Source organism: Ciona intestinalis, chromosome 2 (genome assembly GCF_000224145.3).
Source record: "Ciona intestinalis chromosome 2, KH, whole genome shotgun sequence".
In the NCBI taxonomy this organism is placed as follows: Eukaryota; Metazoa; Chordata; class Ascidiacea; order Phlebobranchia; family Cionidae; genus Ciona; species Ciona intestinalis.
Genome location: NC_020167.2, coordinates 4,959,252 through 4,981,555, shown reverse-complemented (window position 1 = coordinate 4,981,555; position 22,304 = coordinate 4,959,252). Strand labels below are relative to the sequence as shown.

At 33.8% G+C, this 22,304-nt stretch overlaps 3 protein-coding genes across 3 annotated transcripts; 1 reads left to right on the top strand and 2 right to left on the bottom strand.

Moving 5' to 3' along the window:
* Nucleotides 1-70: 70 nt before the first annotated feature.
* Nucleotides 71-5,499, top strand: LOC100179366 (tissue alpha-L-fucosidase). The gene is made up of 7 exons (XM_002120279.5): nt 71-507; nt 1,034-2,138; nt 2,378-2,510; nt 2,971-3,178; nt 3,549-3,729; nt 4,152-4,346; nt 4,840-5,499. The coding sequence occupies exons 2-7, from the start codon at nt 1,617-1,619 to the stop codon at nt 5,251-5,253; spliced, it is 1,653 nt and encodes a 550-aa protein (XP_002120315.1). The 5' UTR covers nt 71-507; nt 1,034-1,616; the 3' UTR covers nt 5,254-5,499.
* Nucleotides 5,499-19,117, bottom strand: LOC100183265 (ATP-dependent RNA helicase DHX36). The gene is made up of 24 exons (XM_002120694.4): nt 18,985-19,117; nt 18,866-18,928; nt 18,496-18,632; nt 17,912-17,988; nt 17,777-17,819; nt 17,542-17,596; nt 17,334-17,479; nt 17,136-17,210; nt 16,843-16,938; nt 16,136-16,273; nt 15,605-15,723; nt 15,142-15,288; nt 14,307-14,474; nt 13,925-14,136; nt 13,365-13,485; nt 12,372-12,515; nt 9,709-9,826; nt 8,533-8,707; nt 8,162-8,259; nt 7,485-7,649; nt 6,837-6,944; nt 6,212-6,412; nt 5,762-5,917; nt 5,499-5,643 (listed from the first exon to the last, which is right to left on the bottom strand). Exons 1-24 carry the CDS (start codon nt 19,046-19,048, stop codon nt 5,518-5,520), a joined length of 2,952 nt encoding a protein of 983 aa, XP_002120730.1. The 5' UTR covers nt 19,049-19,117; the 3' UTR covers nt 5,499-5,517.
* LOC100181678 (calcium/calmodulin-dependent protein kinase type II delta chain) lies at nt 19,116-22,225 on the bottom strand. The gene has a single exon (XM_002119319.4). The coding sequence runs from the start codon at nt 22,143-22,145 to the stop codon at nt 20,655-20,657; it is 1,491 nt and encodes a 496-aa protein (XP_002119355.1). The 5' UTR covers nt 22,146-22,225; the 3' UTR covers nt 19,116-20,654.
* Between the last annotated feature and the right edge of the window lie 79 nt (nt 22,226-22,304).

Here is a 22,304-nt window from a genome sequence, read left to right as displayed (position 1 = left end):
AGTTAACAGTGTAAATATAAATACCGCCACACGTGTACCCGCCGCTGCGCGCAGTTTGTGTTTTAATGGTCGGACTGTCATTTGTTTAACCGCAGAACGGACTGTATTATACTACGAAGCGTTTCTAAAACTTTGCAATAAAGTTCAGAATGGTATGAAATACTGGTAAACAAAAACGAAGTTCAGGCAATTTAGGATGAGCAGTGTTTTGTACCGTAGAGTGTTTTTCCGGATCGTGGGTGCCTCTGTAGGTTATGTCGCCGCCGCACAGATGTATGCATCATACAAAATGAACTATGGCCGTGAAATTAATTACACAAGTCGCTGGTATGACGAACTTTCTACTGAGGAAAAAGAAAAGGTTATAAAGTCCCGCACCAACATTGTGCAGGTTTTAAGAAACCTTTATGAGATGAAGGAAATTTCTAACAAAAAAGATGTATTTGTGGAAAATGCAATTGCTGAAGATCCATATATGACAATGGTGGGGCGAGAAGAAATATTAAAGTAAGATGGCCCTTGACCTTTTTCATAATAGTCAAACACATATTGTTTATTATTATTAATGTAGATCCTGTTAACATGATCATTCAATGTAAAGACATATGCCATTTTTCGTGTGGTTTTATGTACCAGACAAATGCTAACTTTGTATTTTGGTAGAATTAAACAACACATAAAGATACTCATACAGATCAACGAGCATAGACATTGCCTTTGCCATTATCAAGCGGGGCAAATTTAACTGAATTGACAGTCGTTATAACTCCCAGATTTAGTTTCACAAAATCCAGCCTGAAAGTTACTTGAAAAATTGTAACTTTGTGGGTAATTTTTTATTTGGCGGATTTTTTTGTATGGTTGTCAATTTATTCAACAGTGAGTGGGTGACTGCAAATTAAATATAAATATAATAACACTTCCTAGTTTGCCTTGTTTATGTAAGCCACAAACTGTACAGGGGCTAATGTGTTACAAAATCTGATTTGAAGATAGCCTAGTTATATTTATACTAAAAATGTGTTCATCTTAGGTGTTTTTCATTGATGCCAATCGTTTTTAATGAAGTGAAGACTGAAAAGTTTGAAGTCCAGCATATGCCAAAAGAAATTCACATTTCACAGCAAAGATCTTTAAAGTTTAAAACACCAGCTGTAACACAAGAACGTTCCGGAACGTTGGTTGTTAAGTTATCCGAAACAAACGGCGAGGAAAAAGTTGCATCTATTTTCGATTGCTGGAACAATCGGCCTGTAATTGGGCCAAAGAACAGTTCTCTTTTTGGCTATCCAATTTACATGATGCGTAGAGTAAATACTTTGTACATGATGATAATATGTCCTTTAACTACAACAGGAGATGTTTTATACGATTCCACTATCGGTGTCAAAAATTTTATGTTCAATGATTCAGAGACGGAATCAAGTGACCAAAAATTGCTTGAAACTCCAAAGCCAAGAACTGTGTGATTACCTTAAAATGAAGTATTTATGTTTAAAATTAATTTCTTATTGTTGATTTTTGGCATATTCTTAATACCAACTTTAGTTATTATGCTATTGCTATAAATCCTATTTTTAGACGGACACACCTAGCAGTTTTTTTCAGCTAAGAATATGTCACAACTAATATATCGAAAACTGAGAGGTCCTGCTTATATTATCTTGATTGTGATAGTCTTACGCATTTTCTACTACCTACTTTCATCTGGTGAGACTGTGCAAGTAGTACCAGACAAAGCAAGCATGACTCAAAAACAACTGGTTTTCACTAAAAGACGACCAGTTTTCACTGAAAAACAACCGGTTTTTACTCGAAAACAACCGGATTTCACTAAAAAACAACCGGTTTTTACTCAAAAACAACCGGTTTTCACTCAAAAACATCTTAAACACAGACTAAAAAACAACCAGTTTCTACCACAAGTACATCTTGCAAGGTCAACATCCCCAAAAAAATCACCCGCTACTAGCACTGCTAACCAAAATTATACTGGACTATACAAACCAGTCTGGTCATCTTTGGATTCTCGACCGTTACCGCAGTGGTTTGATAATGCAAAATTTGGAATTTTTATTCATTGGGGTGTGTATTCAGTACCCAGTTTCTATAATGAATGGTTCTGGTGGTACTGGAAAGTAAGTTTAATATATGTTTTTTTAAAATAGAAGTATAAGTGTTACTGCTTATTGTATATTAAAAAATATTGTATGTAAAATATGTTCTAGTTTGTAGTTGAAAAAGTTATATAGGCTATAACTTAAATTAAGTACATAAGAAAATGAAACAACTTTAAAAATATTATCAGCTTTTAGAATAGTTAATATAGCCAATTGTTCATAGTTTTAAACTATGCTGTAAAAAACTACCATTTCAGGGACCTGAACCCAAAAGTTCGATAAAGGAATTCATGAAAAAGAATTACCCATCTGTAACCAGTTATACCGAGTTTGAAATTAATTTTACAGCTTCCAATTTTAAACCAGATGATTGGGCTGAGCTCTTCCATGGTATGTGATTGTGTTGTAGGAAACTTTTTACAAATAGGTATTAAACAGTACACTGGTGTTTTAACGACTGTCATTTTTTCCAGCTACGCTAGGATAAAGTACATTTAAAGAACTATGTTTTTTGTAGTTTCTTGAGTAACTGTCAGGTGCTATTGTTTGCCATGCATTGTTTTTTTTTTATCCTAATTTGCGTTATAGCACAAATATTCTAATGTGGGGACAACATGATGTAGGTATTTATTACACCCAATGTATAATTGCATCATAGACCTCGTACTCAGTTTAAATTTATCCTGCCATTTTAGACTCTACTCAATAAATGTCTGCCATTTTAGACTCTACTCAATGACCGAAAGGTTTCTATTCAGTAGGGTTAATGAGGACCTGGAATTTAGGCCAGATTTGGCCTATTACCCCATATGTAATCACATATAGTCTATATAAATACAATACTTCACAGAATCTGGGGCAAAGTATGTCGTTTTCACAACCAAACACCATGAAGGATTCGCCAATTGGCCATCGAAGGTAGGTGGCCATCGAAACTCCCAACAGCGCGGTCCACACCAGGACTTGGTCGCTGCATTATCAACTGCAGTTAGAAATAAGAATCTTGCATTTGGAGTTTACTATTCACTTTATGAGTGGTTCAGCAGGGAATACAACGCGTAAGTAGGAAACGTAGTTTTTCATTGCCAAATGAAATAAGAGTTTCAAGCATCCATAATCTCATTTATACTTTTTAAAAACATTTCTAAAACAATTTTGTGTTTCACACAATTAGGAAAAAATTCAGAAGGAGACTTTTAATGCTATTTTAGGTGAAATGTTTATCTTATAAATAGAATTCATTGAACTAAAATTTCTTTACTTATGTATTTCTTAGATGGGTGATATGCCACAGATTACCTTGATGGGTGTTACTGCCATAGATGTGTTTGAATTATTAAAAAAATATTGTTCTAATATGATTATGGGATATCAACTCAATCATTTACTAGCATACAAAAAGCTGACCTTATTTTCAATTTAACTCAGAGACAAATCAAACCATTTCGAAAGCAATAAATTTGTAAAGAACAAAGTCTCTCCTCAGTTACATGAACTTATAGAAACATACAAGCCTGACATTTTGTTTTCCGATGGTGATTTTGGTCCAACAAGCTATTGGAACACAACTAATTTTCTTGCTTGGTTATATAATGATAGCCCAGTCAAGGTAATGGTTATTGAAAAGCTTTGTATCCTACACTTTATTGGCAAGTTTAACTCTGCATAATGTCTTTTTTTTCACAAAATCGTTTTTTTTTTTTGTAAATTTACATAAAATGTCTGTGTTGAATATAAAATTTTATTCTTTTCTCTAACGGCGAAGTCCCAAGAAATATTATGCCATGGAAGTTGGGATTTACACCAGAGTAGGCCATTATCGCTATACAATTTTGATGGTAGATTTAAAATGTTCAAACGGCATAATTTATAAAAAAAACACAAAAAACATAAAATTTCCGTAAATTACTTTACACAACACTTATTAGTATACTGTTAGTGTATGTATAAAAGTTTGGCAATAATGATAGTAAACATATATTATGCACCAACAGGCATAAATTGTTTTTTTTATTAAATTTTAACCATTAGAATCGCATAGTCACGAACGACAGATGGGGAACAGAGGTTCAGAATCTTCATGGTGACTACTTTTCTCCTTTCCATGAACCAGTGGAGACCCCCCAGCATAAATGGGAAATGTGTGTGACTTTGGACAAGCAATCGTGGGGTTATAGAAGAGGCATGAAGGATGCTGATGTCTTAACCACTCAGGAAGTGTTAGAAGTAATATTAAATCAAAAAAAATTACCCTTAAACTAAAATTTGAACTAATGTTGTAGAAGTAATATTAAATCTAAAAATGTCTGGTGCTGTGGCATAGTGTGCCTGCCTGTAAACCAGAGGTAATGGGTTCAAGGCTCGGCGCTGCTACCATTGTGGTCAAATGTGTCCTTGGGCAAGACACTTAACGGCAATTGCTCCAAACCAGTGGGTACTAGGTTGTTTAAATTACCAGCCATACAATAAAAAAAATCACAAAAAATAATAATCACCCACAAAAGGGCCACAAAGTAACATACATGGTAACTTGTAAACTGGCACGAGGTGTTAAACTCGTATATTCATTCAAAAACAACATCACTTAACATAACATTTGAAATATTGTTGTAGAAGTAATATTAAAACTAAATTTCACCACCAACTAAAATTTTACTGTTGTTTTGTGACTTTATTATAAAAATTTTTACCTTCACTATTTTAAATATCAATTGTTCAGGGTATGATACGCGCGATTAGCAAAGGAGGCAACTATATGTTGAACATTGGCCCAACTGCTGAAGGTATGATTCCCACTATATTTAGGCAACGCCTTGCAAGTATTGGAAAGTGGTTGAAGATAAACGGTGAAGGAATTTATGAAACTCATCCATGGAAAGTTCAGAATGAGAGTAACAATGTGTGGTACACGATGAAAAAGAGAAATATTTACGCTTTTGTTTTAAGGCAACCAGAACAAAATTCGCTACTGCTTTCATTTCCAAAGCCTTTGGAAGCTGCAAAAATAGTCTTGCTTGAAACTAACACAACGTTGAAATGGACAGACCACTCTGAAGCTAGTTATGGTTGTGTAGTTTTGTTGCCAAAGGAAATTAATGTCCCCTTTACGCTAAGGCTGGAAAATTTTAACTGAATATTGCAATACATTCTCGGAATTAAAGTAGGGTGGTTTCTAATTGTGTGAAATATATATATTGCTTTTTTACTACTAATATTGCAGTACTGATTTTTTTACAATTCAACTTATTTTGCCAGAATTTAAATTATTTCTGTTGTTCTGTACCACCTGTGTTTTACGTTGTTACTTTTTTTTTTATATTATGACTTATTTTGTTGCGTTCGTACTAAACGGTGGCTTTTGCACTTAAATCATCACCATTAAATGTGTATTTCATGTTTATTCGCAAGAAATAAGGTCGATAATTGACTTTATCACAGAGGCACTTGATGAAAGATGTAGCAACGTTGAAAACGGTTCCCGAATTTTCCTCTCCAAGATATTGTCCAACTCTTTCCTTAATTTCTAAAAAAAGAAAATTTTCTTAATTAAACAAATTTCTAAAAAAATCGTTAAACAGTTTTCGTTTGTCAACAAACAGCCTAGAGGTAAATTTCTACTTTGAAAACCAACAAAAACATACCTTAACAGTTTCTGCAACTTTAGATTCCGATCGGAAATCGATCCATCCGTCCACAGAAATCTTATTAACACCATCCTCATCTTGAAAAGTAGAAATATCTCCCCCAAAGAAAAGTAAAGGATATGGACTGACTTCACTCGTGTCGTACAGGTAAACCTGGTATTCGAAAAGATATTAAAAATGCTTATTTTAGATGTAGTCAATTAGACTACCCAGTAGAGTAGGACAACCATAACAAAGTTGATCTTTATTTTTTAAAAAGTACTTTTATTTATGTGTATATAGCAAAATTGGAGTTCAGTATTGCTTAAAAATTGTTTAGACAACCCATTAGTAACCACTGGACTGGAGCAATTTTCATTAACTTTCCCACTGGTAGCACGCTTTATTAACGAACCTTTTTCGTTACTGCAAGATATGTTTAGCAAAAGCACATGATTAACATTTTACCTCGGCTGTTTTCATCTTCTCATAATAACATAACCACTGATGCGTAAAATTGCTACTCGGTTTGTCACAGTTCACTGACTTTGGATGAATGGCAACTTTACGTTCAGTCTTAGTTGAAATCTTTGGCGGTCGATGTGGTTTCATTTTCACCAGCTTTGCTACATTAGGATACAACCCAGCGCATACTATTGCTTGTATTATCTAAAGTTACAAATAACAAGAATTTTAAATATGCACTAAATTAAACTAATTGTGTTTTTTGTCCAGCATTATTTTTACCCTAAGAATTAAAAACATGCGTAAAGGACATAGTAGATAAATTATGCCAAAGTTCAAAGAGCTTATAAAGCTAATGACAATTTGCACTGAATTAAACTAATTGTGTTTTTTTCCAGCATTAATTTTACCTCTAAAATTAAAGATATGCGTAGAGGACATTGTAGCCAGATTATGCCAAAGTTCGAAAAGCTCATAAAGCTAATGACATACTTTATGCAGTCACCTCATTTTATACCAATTAAAATAACTACCTTTACCTTGACATTTTAAAAACTTGGCTACAAAACATAAATAGAAAAAACATAAACAAAAATAAAAAAAAACCTTTCCAGAAAACATTTCTTACTTTTATATTCTTGGAATGTCGATTTGCTTCACTGAGATCAGTTTGACAAGAAAGAAAACCAGCTTCAAAAAGATGATTCTTGAACTGTTCCCTCATGTCACTTAACATCTGCATCAACATATTATTACACGGGATAGTTCAGTTGAAATTTAAGCATATGGTTTTAAATTGTTATTTGCTTTTCGCATTTGAATTGTCGCGTGACGAGGCAACATGAGCTGTTTAAAGATTTTTATTTCTCAGTTGCAATTTAGGCATAGGGTTTTAAATTGTTTTATTTGATTTTAGCATTTAAATTCTACCGTGACGCGGCAACAAGAGCTATTAAAATTTTTTATTTCTACACGTGTCCACTTGTAAGTTACCACGTGTGACTTCGTGAGAAATTACACCTAGCAGTGTGTAGAACCATAAAGGACATGCCCACAATGGTAGAAGCGTCAGGCTTTGAACCATGTATCTTTTAATTACAACGCGAACATCTAACCACTGAGACACAGCATCAAAAAACTTGCAGACATTCAATACAACTTGACAATATCTGATTACACCTTTTAATTGCAGTAATCCAAGAACTCTGGGTTTTGGTCATGAATATGCAGTTTCTACATTATTTTCAAAACAAAAATCTCTCGTCAATCAACCTACTTTAACAGTTGACATTGACAAGAAGTTCCTCCAGCAATAATCTCGCTCGGCTCCCCTTCTCTTTGCTGCCACCCAGCCATCAAACATGTTCACCAACATTAAATGGTCGCTGTTTGCATCGTTCGATAATTCCTGTTTCCTCTCATTTGCTTCATCTTCCTTACCCTGGGTAAAAACACATTCAACTTCATGCAAAGGGAGTTTTGGATACAGTTTGTTGAATGAATGAATGTAACTTGTTTTATCCTCGCATGGTCAGAAAATTACAGTTGTTTTTATGTTCATACACCTCGTGCCAGCTTACAAATTACCATGCATGAAACTTTGTGTGTGATTATTTTTGAAGATTTTTTTTGTTGAATAATTGTTACTTGTTTGTCCTCGCATTACTTGGGGTTTATAACAAAGATAGATGTTTGTGCACAAAAACACACCCATGCACGATTACGCCAGCACTGGGCCCCCAACCTGGTAACTTTTTGTTAAAGGCAACACTTTACATGTGCCACGGTGCCAAACTACTTGCCTATTAATTAGAACACTGAAAACAATGTCCAAACGCTGGCCCTGACAAGAGTTAATGCAATGTTACTGTGCATCAAAAGGGACAGACATTGCTATGTTATCACTTCGATTGCCAGTTTCTTATTTTTACCATTTATAAACAAAAAACTTACAAGTGGTAGAGTAAAAGGATCTTTGAAACTCAAGCTAGCAGCGATTGTAAGCACGGGGTCCAAGCATGAAAACATTGTTGCTAAAATCAGCATCTTGCCTGAAAAAAACGAAATTAGACGTGTTATAAACAAATTGCCAATTTTTGCATTTGAATAGATAAACTTTAAAGATGAACTAAAGGTAAATCTTAAAATTAGTGTACAGACAATCCATATTGACCAGAATCTTCAATTCTAATTCCCTGTTTAAAACGGTTCTGCTTTCAAATTATCGTCACTTATATTGGTACCGCTCATATATACAATATCTTAATATCTATGCCTACATTATGTGAAAATTGTTCCATAGAAAACTATGAATTTTATCTCACCAATTTGTGGCTCTACAGGAAACCTGGCAAGATGGTATCCGAGCGGTGTCAGATGTTCATTAGAGTCAAGAGCGTTCATTGCTGTCAGTTTTTGGATGGAAAGTTCCACTGAATCTGCGGGGGGTGGTTCGATCACCTCAGAAAGAAAATCGCGAAGTTTTCCAAGGTTTAGAATCTGTAGGAATATATTTATTGTTAAACAAGATGTTTAGTATAACCACAGCACTGTGAAAGTATCAGACTTGTTCAGTGCTGTGGCTATACTAAATAAAAAACCCTTACTACCAAATGTCCTCATAGTTAAAGGCGGATTAACTTTAAAATATAAGTGTAACGATGCATTTGGCAAATTGAGTCTTAATAATATTACAATTTTAAAGATGGGATTCACTAAATAATTATTTGCTTTGTATAGTACTGTGGGATAAGATATATTTTATATTTCCTCATTGTGCTTTAAACAATTAACAACACTGGCTACTGTTATATAATTCAGTAAATATTGGTTCTTTTTGTCTGGTACCCATTCTATGTTTAAGTTGTATGTGTTTTGTGCCTAGTTTAAAAAATTCCTATTGCCGTAAACAAAAAAAATGCCGACCTCATTTTAAACTAGTTTTTATGATTGTATAAATATGACTACACAGCTAGAATTGAATTTTTTAAACCCATTACAAGACTGTATGCTTAATCAAATGTAATATCCTAGTTTAAAGGAAATGTGGACAGTTAATTTTAAAGTGGATTAACTGTCAATAGCATGACCTACACTTTTGAGCTCTTTTATAGCTGAAGGATCAAAAAAAGAAAATGTTAAATATAATGGCTGTTAAATAATGGTAGCAAGCAATGTGTGTTTGCACACCTTAGCCAATGTCTACACAAAACACCACAATTGACTTGGTTTAACAAATCCCTTCACAATTATATATAATATTTAAGGGGGATATCATCAAAAAATCAAAATTTGTTTACTGATAGATATGCTTAAATGAGATCTAAAGGTACCACCAATTTTTTTTAACGAAGCAGCTTGCATCTCTATCCATATACAAATTATCATTTTTTGTTAATATTTTCCTTTAAGATTAAAATCAGTTATAATGGTTGGTGGGACCTGACAAAATCAATCCAACGATACAAATGTATTACACAAGTGTTAATGAGGCAATTAACCTTAATATGCAGACACAGTTGATCCAAAGGTGACCTTAATATCTCTGGCACCATGTAGTCATCTAACTTCCGTTCTTGCAACTTGCTGAATAGGTGGTAGCAATAGCCTTCCTGTACCCTGTAAGTGAGTGTGTTGCGAATTAAAAAAAATGAGGCAAAAATTATATAAAAAAAATATTTATACCAGAAGAATTTCAACCTAAAAATTAATTCACAAATTTATAATATAAAAGTAAAAAATCCTGCTTTTTAAGAAGACTAAAATCTTTTTTTACCAATTTATTTTCTCAATTTAAATAAAATAAATTCACAATTTTATATTATTGGATTATATACCTACGCTTTTTAAGGTTTAATTTTCTATGTATTTTTACTCGTAATGGCTGTTGTTTTACTGCTAATTTTTATTTCCATTATTATATATTACTCGCGACATGGGATTAAGGCCACTTTTATCTTAGGAAAATTTGATTAATATTTATTCATGCGTATTATTCATTATATTATTCCAAATTAAGTTGAAACATTTTCATGCAATGTATTGGATTTAAAAAATTAATATTGTATTTATGTACAGGGCTTGACAAGTGCTTATAAATGCACGGTTAATGTGCGCGTAGCAATACTGAATTAAACACAAGCTGTTACATCACTCAATGAGCATTACATTAAATATTTATAAAGCATTATCACCATGACAAAGTCAAAATATTATTTATTTCAAATGTTTTTTTTACAATTTAAGATTTCAAGCCTATATCACTGTGGCTAAGTCAAAATATTATTTATTTCAAATGTTTTTTTTACAATTTTTTTCAAATGTTTTTTTTACAAGATTTTAAGCCTATAACTGTCAGTTAGTGTTGTGAACCGTATATTATATGGTTATTTATGCATAATTAGGTTAAACAGTTAATTACATTTTTACCTATCTTCCTAACTTAAATATTTGCTTTAATTTTTTCTTTTCAACTTCTAAGCATTTAATTTTCTTAACCCGCGAAACACTGAATATTATCAGCATTGAATTGCGATTATTTTTAAACTATATTTATTGAGCGAAACTTTATTTATAGCTTGGCAAGATTGAAATTGAATTAATTTGTTGACAGACGAGTGCACTTGGTGTCTAAGCTGTTGGCAGAGTGACAGGCTGATTAAATTTTAATCAAGTTTTGAATTTAGATTCATAGATTGTGCATACAACACTTGGTGTAGAGAATTTACCACAGAAATTGCTGACTTTTTCAATATATTAACAGTTTACCATACTTTTTTTAAAAGAATATTATATTACAAATTTACCATACTTGTTTTTTTAAGAAATATTTTTTGTACAGAGAAAAGCTATAGTGGTATTATCAATTTCCTAATTTAGATTGAGCATACTACACCACTTAGTGTGGAGAGTTTACCACAAAAACTGCTAAAATTTTCCAGTTCCCACCTATTACTTTACTTGCTTTGAAGGACCATTTCCTTAGAGAAATAAGCGGCTTTTTAATTAACATTGCATTAAGTTTAATTATGAGCATTAGACACGGTGAGGAACATCAGACAGAACGACAGATATTCTAATTTAAACTTGATGTAAATAATTGATCCATTTAAAATCTAGCACCCATGGGAAATTGAGATCAAGGAAGTAGAACTATGGATGTTTAGGTATGTCAAGTAAATCAATTTTTTCCTTTTTGTATTATTTAAATTCAATTTATATATAGTAGGGTGGGGTAAGATGGGACACACTTTTATTCTATTTTCTCATCCCATTTGTGGTAGGGTGGGGAAGACAGGACACCTTTTTATTCTATTTTCTCGTCTTATTAAGTAAACAAAAAACATTTAATATTTTTAAAGTTGTATCCTGACGACTCCCATATAATGTTGCTGACTGTTTAAAACATAATCAGGATATTTGAATACTACGTGCTAAAAGTGTTCTATCTTACCCCACAGTACTATACAATGGAATAAAATGTTATCTTTTTTAAGATATTACCTCTTATACAAATACAGGATAAGCCTACTGGAAATTTAAATTTCTTTTTTAAAACATTAAAATCTCCCATTACAGCATAAGATAATTTGCATGTAAGAGCACGCGGATATATTGCTCCCATGTGACCTTCAAACAACTATTGCCAATTTTAGTACGCAAATTCACAGACCGCGGATTTTAGTACGCAGGTTCACAGACCGTTGTTGCATAATTAAAATTAACTTTATGTAATAAGAAGAGCTATGCTTATGTTAAACGGAAAACTGCTTTAATCTTGAATAAGACATACATACATACGTATCGCAGAACAAAGAAGAAAATGATTGTACACGCATACGAGTGTCATAGTATTTTGGACGTGATTAATATTTCATTATATAGAATCCTCTTATACAACAGCACTGTACGGAATTTGTTATAAATGCGAGCGTGTTTACTTTGCTGACACTCTGTATCTAAAGATACCTCCAACTAAAACAAATAATCTCGTAAACAAATACAAACACCTTAATGATAAAACAAGTCCCTTATAGATGCCACAGGCATTATTTACAAAACAAACAATGCAGAAATTATTTTTATGATAAAAAACCTTTATGGATGCCACAGGCATTATTTTAGAAAATAAACAAGTTACAACAACACATAAATATAAACAAACCTCCCAGCTCTTCCTTTACGTTGCTTAGCGTTTGCCCTCGTCAACCACTCAGCATTAAGCGAGCTGATATTTTTACCGGCTTCAAATTTTCGGATTTTAATTTTCCCGCAGTCAATAACGTGCACAATATCATCAATTGTAATGCTGCAGAAAAAGTTGGGGATATTACATTGCGTGCTGTTTGTGTTTTATCATAATCATGTATTAAATCATCTTATCAAAACCTTTTTGGAAATGAACTCGTATTTAGACTGTTTTTTGAACTCGTATTTAGACTGAATTTTATTGTCACTGTGCTTTAACATGCACTTGTCTAAGATTTATAAATCCTTTTTGGCAATCAACAAGTTATTTTATATTTTGAATGAAAAATCCCTTCTTAAGGTGGCTGTACACAGTATCTAATATTCGTCCGTTTTGTCTGTTTTGTCCAGATTTCGGTGCCGCATGCGGAACGGTAATGGGTTTGCATACGACTTCGCAGGCCAATTCGCATGCCGGCTACTGTGTACAGCCACCTTTAGAAGTTAGAATATAATAAAATGCATAAATGTAACATGCAGCCATTTCCAATAAACTAATATCAAAATGTTTGATTTTTCAATAATAAATTACTTTCAACTTATATTTCAGTCTCTTTCATTTTTCTTATGAGTACTTGATAAAATATACGTTAAATTCTCTATATTAATTCTCTACATTTCATTCTAATACGTGATATTTAGAAATATGCCAAAACCACAATCACGATACTGTACGGGAATCATAAAATTTCCCCACCACACACCCTAAGCCACACTAACCACAAAAATTTATTGACTGACAAAAACAATTACGGTAAAACACAGCTCTGAAATTAATATATTTGCCCTGATGGTTCAACGCCCCGTTCAGGTCACTGTTTTTAGGTAAAACAGGTCTAAAAAATTAATTTTCCAGATGGACTGTTTTCGATTCAGATTTTTCTGTCAGCAATAATTTATTTATAATTACCTCGTTTCTGCAATATTGGTTGCTATAACGATTTTAGTAACACCGACAGGTGGCCTGTCAAACACCTGCTGTTGGTTGCTTGATGGCACCATGGAATGCAGAGGTAATATTCGAAATTTACCTAAAAAATAATTTAGATCATAAATCAATACCACAAATTTAAACTAAAAATTGATGCAAAATCAAACAAAATTTATCTAAAAAATGATGTACCTATTCTAAATTTAGCTAAAAAATAATGTAAAATTTAACGCAAATTTAAAAGGAAATTATTTAAGATGTAAAAAATTTTTAGTTTATAAAACTAAAAGCATTTTTTTTTCAGACTTTTTTTGTTCAACCATAACTATTTTTTAAGGTTTTTTTATTGTAAATTTATCTAAATTTGGTTTATAAATTTTGCAAACTAGCTAGTTTGAAAATTCTGCCATTACTTTTTACCTAAAATTTTTGTTTTTTAACCAAAACTATTTTTTAGGTGTCTGATTGTAGACTTCTCTAATTTGGGTATATATATAATATATCTATACATAATATATATATGTGTATTGTTAACTTACTAGGTTGAAAAAATCTGTCATTACTGATCATCTGATGTAGTTGCTTTATATCGCTCCACCCTGGAAGAAACAATAGCATTGCTCCTCCTGTACTTGAGTATGCAGGATTAAGGATTATGTGCTTAACAGTGGCGATTATCAGGTCAAAATCGAGCTTTTGCTGCAGGTAAGCATCCAGTGCACATATCGCATGGCTGTCATGTTGAGAAAAACTAAAAAATAAAAATTTTACAATTTTATATTTTATGAAAAAAAGTTGTAAAAATATTTATTTATAAATAAATATTTTACATTTTTTTAATTTAATTTTTTACAAAAGAAACATACAGCTGAAAAAATTTTTATAGACAAACAATGGTGTTAAATTTTGTTTCTTTCTCACTTTTTGTTGGCAAGTTCAACTTCATAAGCTAATAACTCTTTCTGGTAATCTTCGCGCTCCTCCTGGAGTTTCTTCTTCTCTGTAAAGTCTAACCTCCTCATGATGAGACGGTCGTACTTCATTTGCAACCTCTTCAGGGAGTAATACACGTCCTCAGAGGGCTGGAACCTAAGTTTACAAGGCCAAGACTTAGTGACGGAGCTTAGGGCACGTACATTAACATATTTGGGCATATAAATACAGTTGTTTTGGGGTAAAAAGCTGAAATTGACTGTGTTTATCATTTAGGGCCAAGACTGACGGAGCTTAGGGCATGTACATTAAAATTATTAACATTTTTGGTCATATAAATACACAATTTTTTGGTAAAAAATGACTGTGTTCGGCATTTTCTCTATTTTTCTGCTGCATTTATTTTGGTAGCTTAGGGCATGTACATTAAAATTATTAACATTTTTGGTCATATAAATACACAATTTTTTGGTAAAAAATGACTGTGTTCGGCATTTTCTCTATTTTTCTGCTGCATTTATTTTGGTAAAAAACACCAGACGGAGTTGTCAACATTACGCGGCGCGTTTCACACGCCTTGGAGGTTTGGGGGGGTGATAAATATTTCATTATCTGGAATTCTGCCGCAGCGAGCATGTAGCACAAAGGCTGTTATAAACATACATTAAAACCTGGCAAAATAAACAGTCAGTTACGGGCATTAATCAATCAATAAGTTTCCCGAAAAAAAAACACACACCGGGCCCCATGGTGTGATCAATATTGTTTTCATTTCTAATCAATATTGTTTTGTTTTGAAATCAATAAGCTGCCAGGGTCTTACTTTGTCATTTTTACGACCTCTTCAAGATAATACTCCTGTACAGCATAAGTGAATCCAGGAATGTTGATGGATGGACAGAAGTTGAAATAGCTTGAAAATGTATCGGCATTCAAAGTAGCACTCATAAGTATAACTTTCAAATCTTTTCTGAATCAAATAATTTTAGATTATAGTAAAAAAAAATATAAAAAGGTAACTTAATAACAGTAAAGTTTATTTACAAATATTAAAAATCATTTTAAAATAAATATTTACTTTTTACTTTAAACAATAAATGTATGCGTTTATATATGAATTGCAGGCGTACTTTACTAATTTTTCTGCTATTATAATACATAATGCTAACACTTATAATGAGTAAAATTTGAACCTAACAAACAGTAATATTTAAAACTACCATGTTAACAAGCCAAAAAACACAAAATCAAAAATATTGATTTTAATAAATGTATAATAATAACACCTCTTGGCAAGCAATCGTTTAACAATTGTGATGATAAAATCGGACAACAAATCCCGTTCGTGAATTTCGTCGAGAACAATATGGGAGATTGAGGACAGGCTTGGATCAGACTGCATCCACTGAAGAGGAAGAGGATCTTATCAGATCATCACCACCATCAATTACAATGACATATCTTGACACTGTATCTTTTTAAGCTAATGTTTCAACAAGACGTGAATGTAATGTTGGGCCATCATAGGCCTAGTTAGCTGGCTTTATGACATACGAGGTTATGCTTTATATGAGTAATCAGTGGAAACTTTTTCGTTGCGCTGTAATTTCAGAACCAAATTCCGTCTCTGTTGTCAGATAAAAATCTATCAATATTTTTCAAACCTTTTAAGGATGGTGAATTATTCATACACCCTCTAATTATGCACTGCAGTACACACATACCCGCTAGCAGTAATAAAAACAGTTATTGCAACAAATCGAAAAAAAAAAATTAAAATTCATAAAAAATTGTTCAAACTGCAACAAAACGATCACCTGAATTAAAATACCAGTTGTGCAATACAACATGGAAGCTTGTTGTCGTGGGAATTTGGCTTGGAGTCTGATTTGATAACCACAACTGCCACTACCACCACACTCTTCACCTCTCTCTTTTGCCACTCTCTCTGCAACCTATGAAGCATCCACATTATAAAACTTATATATTAGTTGTTTTTTAAAGAAAGTATTTTAAGCATATTTATGATTGCGAATCACTGTTAAGTGTAATATAAATTAAGCAATATTGTAAAATAGAACATCTTTTTTTCAACATTTTCTAGTCATTATTGTTTTACATTTATAAACATTATTTTGGTGAAATACTATAACAACCAAAAGGAATTATAACCTGCTTAAGCCAATTTGTCAACTTAAATTTAAAATACCTTAAGGTACATGTTATGTCTCTTGCCCTTAGTTTGGTTGCAGACTAATAATAGAGCTGCTATTAATACCGCACCATACACCGCACCATACACCGCACCATACACCGCAACCTTGTGCCTAATTTATCATTCAATTTGTAATATAATGGGCAAGGCTTGTTGTTTGTTTGAGAGTTACACTAAGCAGATATGTTTAAAGCCCATAGACTGTGTCACATCTTTTATATATATTATATATGTGACATTTTTTAAGCCTTGGTTTGGCAGTGGCGTTTTTTTAATGGCATTCATTACTGCAAGGGGTAAAATCAATACCGAAATTGCGGAAATCCTTCTCGGTTGGGTGCACACGATTTTGCACGACAAACCGCGACCAGAACTAATAGCATCATCTAGAATAAATTGTGGCAGCTGAAAATGTAAGGAAACAAAATAACCGAAGGAATCATAACACATACAATAACACAGTACAATAATAGATGACAATAAAAACAAACAAAACAAAGCATTTTGAATCGTTTCCACTCTGTTTATCAAGAGCACTTATGCATAGCAGTCGTTGACTTTAATATTCTATTTATAGTTGAGTATTGAGCTATAAATAGAACCTGAGTAGTCTTTCCACAGCCAGTCTCTCCACTGACCACAACAACTTGACTTGACTTAATCATGTCCATCAGCTCCTGCAAAGGCGACATGTTATAATGTCAATTACTTTCCCAGAAATAGGTTTTTCAAGGGGAAATGATGTCATTATAGCGAGTTGTTTGCCAGAAGCAAGCTAAGAAACATGATTGTATGCTCACCTTTCTCATTTTGTATGTCGGTAATTTCTTTCTAAATTCAAGCATCTGTGAATGGGATTTTGAGCGCGGTTTGTCCAAATCATTCATTAAATCTTCATTTAAAAGCATTTTGTGGTTTTGAGACGCATCAGAAAACCAGCCATATCCTGAGAGGCATGTATTATTTACATTATGTACTGTTGTTGACATTTATCTGTACAACACTCACTGTCTCTATCTTGAGCAGGGGCCACAAATCCAGACGTGATGTTAAATCCATTGACCTGTTTAGATATTTAAAGCCTGGTAAGCGTAATGTGTTCATTGTAAATCGGCAGTAGGTGTTTGACATATGTAAACACTAAACACAATCTCGCTTTAATATTAAATAATTACTTAAGCAGCTTCAGGGTGTTTATATTATAAAAGGAAGTGTAATTTAAAGTGAGTAGTGCGCTACTTGCCTGCTCTGTTGCTGGAACCGTGTCATCGGCTTCATATCCTGGCCTTTAATTAAAAATTTTACATTAGGATTTTCAATTTGTTCCAGAAATATGAGAGTTAACGATTAACTATAAAGAGGGCAACACAAAACTGACCTGTTTGTATCTGTTGCATCATTCAGTGCTTGGTGGGCATCCCGCATTTGATTTTGATTCATATGAACTGTTCCACACTAAAAAAGGTCCGCAAATATTAAAATAGAAATATTCTATTGGGATTATTGTTTTAAGAGATATCAAAGCCGCTGGTGTCACTTAATTAAGTAAATGCCTTAATGTCAATGACTTTGTACAGTGAGCAATTCGATCTTGAAATCTTTTTAAAAATACTGCAATTAATAATTAATAGCCATCATAAGCGTGAAAAATGGATTTACCATGTCTGCTGCAAAAGAGCCGCTGAGGCCATACACACAAGCTAAAAGTGTGTGCGGTGCAAATACACTGCGTTTGACAAAGAACTGAAGGAATATTAAAAGGGAAGCACATAAAACACTAAAACCAGCAAACAAACATTCTTTTCACTTAACTTCCTGCTGAGTAAGAATTACTTTGTAGTCGTGACGCAGAAACCACAGAAACCTTGCTTTAGACCAACAGATACAATGCAAGCTTCAAAGTTAAAAAGCAATACAACTAGAAACAAATTTACAAATAAGTACATAAAGTTGGAGACTTACATTTTGTTTTTCATAACTTTTTTGCTGATTCTTGCTCCTACTGGCATACCACATACCAATATCTCGTCCCTTTAACCATGGAGGTGGTCTATCTCCACCCCCACCACGATTGCCACCCCGAGAATTTCCCCGACGGCCTACAAAAGTGAATTGGTACAAAAATCATACATAAAAGATGCTATATCTTAAAATACAGGGGTTGTTAGATATGTTATTGGGTATATTAGTCATCTTTTGATTTATTTGTTAACCTATAACAAACCCTTAACCGTACAAAAGTGAATTGGTACAAAAATCATACATAACAGGATTCTATATCTTAAAAAACAGCGTTGTTCGATATGCTTTGAGGTATATAGGTCATATATACCTGATCCTGCAGCATCATTTGCACCAGAACTACCATTGCTGTCTCTGTTGTACCGACCATGGCCTATAACACAACCAGAGTTTTATAATTAGCATAGTAATGAAAATAGCACAATCTACTTCTGCCTCTTGAGCCGCGGCCTCCTTGGGAACCTCGAGCTCTTCCTCTGTAACCAGAATGCATCTTGTGTTTTTTTCTTATTTCACTATACAGTTCAGCATTGAATTATTTGTTAACCTACTGTCCCCACCTAGCATGCGAAGACAAGTACACAAAACAATTACAAATTCGGCATGTTTGAATAGAACTGAAAACCATACATCCCAAGGCAATGACATATTGGTCTTAATATAGAAGCGATCATATAGACCAGGGGCCTGTCATGGCAGAGGTACAGGAGTTACATAGGCGTACAACAAGCCCCTACTTTTAATAGACTGCCTAATCATATCAGCTTAGTTTGCTTGAGCATTAGATTAGTTATAATTTAAGTGTGATGTATTAGAGTGCTGCACATATACAGACCATGCAACTACTGGTTTAAGAAAGGAAGTTTAGAGATAAAAGTCTGTGTGTAAAACCTTTATAAAGACGACTAAACTGTTATGTCATGCCAAATATTTATGTCTTAGTTTTACCGCACGTCAAAGAACTAGTTGGAAGAATTACAAGATATACAATGAAATTGATGAATCTCACTACAATAGTGCGTGTACAGAAAATAAATGATTGCAATTATCGTTACATTGCGCAGCATTTCTATTTAAGCTAGATGGTTATATATTGGGAATACAATAAAAAAAGATAATTTTTTCCATAATTTACAAGTTTAATCACCACGCATTAAGTAAAAACAATGCTTCAACCTATTAATATTAATGAATTAATTAAACCAGCACAATACTACTACTGCCAAGCTACTGAGTGATGGGAGACAGCAGCAAATTATGTTTGCAGAGTACAAAGACAAAAATGATTTATAAAGTAAGAATCTAAGACCCTGTTTCAATTGATTTCATTAAACCAGTGCAGCAATTTAAAACGGGTTAATGAAGAATCTGTTCATGTACATTATTCTTCATCATGTACTGAATAAAGTTGGAGACATTGTTAATATAACTGCATTAAACTTTTACTGTACATCTGCATTAATTTGTTAATTACAGTGAGTATTAAACATTCGATTATCATTTTTTGCTTAGAATTTTAAAATCTTTAAAAAAAAGATTTAACTTTTATAAACATGGACACAACACAACAATTACAAATCTCATTACATGTAACTAATTATCAACGAAACTATATTCCATTCGTTTGCTTGTGATGGAGGTTATGATAGTTTTCACATAGAAACAATTGTAAATAATTCGGTTGAGCTAATTTTACACACAGACAAAACAGAAAAGTTTTTTGGCTAACTGTACATTCTACAGACTAAAGAATACATGCAAGAAGTGCACTACTAACTTTGGAGTAGGATCGGTATTGAAAAAAAACAAAAAAACACCTATAAATAGTTAAACCTTGGGTATGCAAAAAATGAATTTAATCGGATTTTAATAGAGTCACTCTTTGGATGAAAGTTCAAAACACGCAAAACTTTTTTTCAAAAACTTCAATAAAATCAGAACAGATGCCTATATAGGGCATAACCACTCCGCAAAATAGTTCATTGGCATTAATGTCATTTTTACATAAGCGCATCAGGGTTCTCCGTGACAGCAGATGCCTGAAGTAGATCTTAGAAAACATAGTTGTTAAAAATGTCTGCTTTTGCTGGTGATAGAAGCTACTTTCGTGCTGTCACGCTTTCCGAGCGATGCAGGTGGCTGTTCCTCCATGAGCCCTCAACTTTATTCCAGATTCTCGTCTCCTCGGTTTGGACGGACACAGGCTTTCCAGAGCCATCGATGTACTGGGTAAGGCAAATGTACGCAATGTATGCGACATCGCCACCCAGCAAAACGATATGTGGATTAAGGATGGAACTCTTCCTCAGGTGTTCACTCTTTGGTGCAGTCTCGAAGTAGTATTTTTGAAAATCGTTTCCATGCATAAGATTTCCCATAGAAAGTGGATCAAAGCAGGTGAAGTCGTTCGAGCAAAATCGAGAATAAGCAGCGAAGTTTCGCGAATTTATCGACTGCATGAGCTGTTCTGTTGCATGGAAGACTTCCAACTTCTTCGCCTTGATTTCTTCTGCTGTTAAATCTAAGCCATTTTCGCCAGTGGGTTTGAGAACAGCACTGTTGGCACGTACAACTGTGGACTGGGCTTGCGGTTCTTTGTTTGATTCCTTGTTCCTGGACATAGAACTGCGAGAAAAGTTGCGGGTTGCTAACATGGTGGTGATAATGGCTCCCTTTAACTTTCTCCTTGCATTGAACGTCTTCAAGCAATCCACAGTGTCCTGCCTGTGGATGTGTGAAGCCACTCTGTCACGCTGGCAAATCCATGGGTTGCGCAAAGCATCGCTGGCTGTGATTCGATCGCTTGTTTTAGTGCTAAGCATCTGGTTAATGAGATCCTTTGCTTCTTTTGTGACAGTATCCCATTCTGGTGACGGAAAATCGTAAGCACCATCTTTTATCTGAGCGTACAATCGGTTCTGGTCGTCATCCCAAAAAGGAGGGTAGCCAACCAAGAGGATGTACAGGATTACACCACACGCCCAGAGATCAACAGGTTTGCCATAAGGTTCCTTTCGTAAAACCTCAGGTGACAAATACCCCGGTGTGCCAGCAAAACCATACCATGCAGGCTGATCATCATTGACTTCAATAGCCAAGCCAAAGTCAGCTAATTTCACGAGAGCACCTTTTTCTTTGCTTGCCAGGAGCAAGTTTTCAGGCTTTAAATCACGATGAATCACACCCGATTTATGACAATGATAAACTGCCTCTAAAACCTGCTGCATGCAATGACTGGCATCAGCTTCACTGTAGTATTCGCGGGCTACAATGTCCTCGAACAACTCACCCCCTGTTACCAAGTCAAAGACTAGAAAATGGAGCCCCTCTTCTGGAATACTTGCATGGAGCCTCACAATATTGGTGTGCTTCAGTAGTCGACAAATTCGTGCTTCCCTGTCCAATTTCTGAAGATCTCTACTGCTTAGTTTTTTCGTATTAATTATCTTAGCAGCGTAATCCTGTTTGGAACTTCTGTGGGTGCATCTCTTGACCACACTGAATGCCCCTTTGCCCAATTCTTCTGCAAGAATATAGGTATCTGAAAATCCGTGGGTTTGAGACCAGTTCTGGCCTTCTACGTTTGTCATTTTTTACAGCGTTAAATTATATTTTTTAATTACCACATGTATTCCAACTATTAGCTATATCTGGTCCTAAAGAAATAAAAAAAAAACATCGTTAACTTGGTACGTACAACCTGAGCAACAGACAAGCGACCGATAAGAAACGAATGAAACGTTTTTTTT